This window comes from Halyomorpha halys, unplaced genomic scaffold (genome assembly GCF_000696795.3).
Source record: "Halyomorpha halys isolate HHAL.00 unplaced genomic scaffold, Hhal_1.1 Scaffold2558.1, whole genome shotgun sequence".
Taxonomy (NCBI): domain Eukaryota; kingdom Metazoa; phylum Arthropoda; class Insecta; order Hemiptera; family Pentatomidae; genus Halyomorpha; species Halyomorpha halys.
The window spans coordinates 5,429-7,213 of record NW_027110889.1 but is presented as its reverse complement, the minus strand read 5'-3'; the positions used below and the strand labels follow the sequence as shown (position 1 = coordinate 7,213).

Sequence of the window (1,785 nt, the reverse complement as noted above, 5' to 3'; positions counted from 1 at the left end):
CTTTTCAAATAATTCATACCAACGTTTATCTTTAGACGTGAATATTTCCTAAACAAAGCGTTAACGGACGTACCTCCAAAAGAAATTGTTTTCTTTTATATTTTCAGTTTGAACACATAACTCTGAAACACCCTGTACCCTATTTATATAAATGCATACCTTAACATATATAGCATCTGTTTGGTCACGCGTATCAAATAGAAACTGAGTTGGGTTGAATTGGATCATTATTTTATATCATTAGAGTTCAGTTATTTTACAGGAATAGGAAAGCATGCATTGATTTATATATATTTCATAAAAAATATATTCAAAATTATTTCATTATACTTTATGTGAAATTTGTCGATCAGAATACAAAATATTCTTTTAAAAATAAATAGAAGTTGGAGAAAAAACTTACTGTTATAAACAGATCAAACAAATATTTAAAAAAAATTTCTGGAAATCTAAATAGCTATAAAATCCAGCGTACATTAGGTCTTATTATATCTTTGATATCATTAAAGTAATTAGGAACTTACCCATAGGGCCGAGTTGGTTGTAAGCATTCATTCCAGTGGAAACTTGCATCGACTGAACAGGTTGGAGTGGAGCCTGCAGCTGAAATTTAGTTTACAATTTTGTAATTATAGATACAATGTATGATAAATTTTTTTTACAAATAAAATTGTACCACTAAATCCCTATTAAAAACTGAATTGAAAGTTTTTTTTTTCTGGCTTACCACATTATTTTATTTAATTAATTTGTGTCAGAAGGTTCGTCAGATATATGCATTTCTTTTTTCGGATGAGTTCCTGAGTCTTAGAAATGAAAGCATGCCGAAACCTATTTTGAGTGTTATCGTCACCCTAGCCTCCGGTTTCGTTCAGAAACGTTATTTAAGCGAAACAGACTGAATCTACGTCCATGGAATTTTAAAAGGTTATTTTAGTTTTACTTCAAGTTGCTCTATGTTTTATTGTGGTAAGCCTAACAAATGAAACTGCAAACTAATTTATGGAAAATGTCTGGGAATCGAAAAAAAAATGAATAAATTAATTAGTAATATAGCTTCGGTCGATGGATAAACGTGTTTATGGATATTTTTTATTATCCTTAGGTAGAATAAATAGAATTAAAAATCTAAAGTTTCGTTTCTTAAGTGTATTTTATTCCTAAAATTATTCATCCTTTTTTTAAGAAGAATAATTCTGATCTCGTAGAGCTCTTTACGTTTGTAGTTAAGATTCAGTTTTCCCAAAAACATAAATATGATTTCCAAAAAACAAAAAATTCACCATTTTATAAATTTGTTTTGGCTACTAGTACTACTACTACGAAGAAAACCATTATTGACTTTAAAGTAAATTTAATAAGGTTAATTTTGAGTATTTACAGACCAGATGTTCATATATGTAATAATTCTTGAAATATCAAACTTTTATGAAGACATTTTCGACAAACGTAGCCCAGTTTCAACTAAGGTATTCTTGAATAATATATTCTTGGTATAGTTGAATAATTAAATAATTAATATTATAAATTTAATAATGAAATAATAAATACGGACAGTCCTCTACGTCAAATCTAGTTCAAAGTACAACGTTACAATGGTTCACAATACAATATGAAGATATAATAATTAATAATATACCATAATATGAAAAATGGCTAAGTTGGAAATTGAATAGTTTCTTTTTTAACCTTAAGTCATTGTAAAATAATCTCAGATAAGGGAGAGTATTAAACACTTGCGTAAATACACAAAAAATAATTAATAGTGTAAGTATGAAGACCGCT

At 27.7% G+C, this 1,785-nt stretch overlaps 1 protein-coding gene across 1 annotated transcript in view; it reads right to left on the bottom strand.

Moving 5' to 3' along the window:
* Nucleotides 1-486: 486 nt before the first annotated feature.
* The window catches only part of LOC136795034 (forkhead box protein L2-like), a gene marked incomplete at its 5' end in the record, with an annotated part of 6,585 nt that continues 5,286 nt past the window's right edge, over nt 487-1,785 (bottom strand). Inside the window, 1 exon segment of the mRNA XM_067048959.1 lies at nt 487-603. Coding sequence (XP_066905060.1) covers nt 487-603 — 117 coding nt within the window.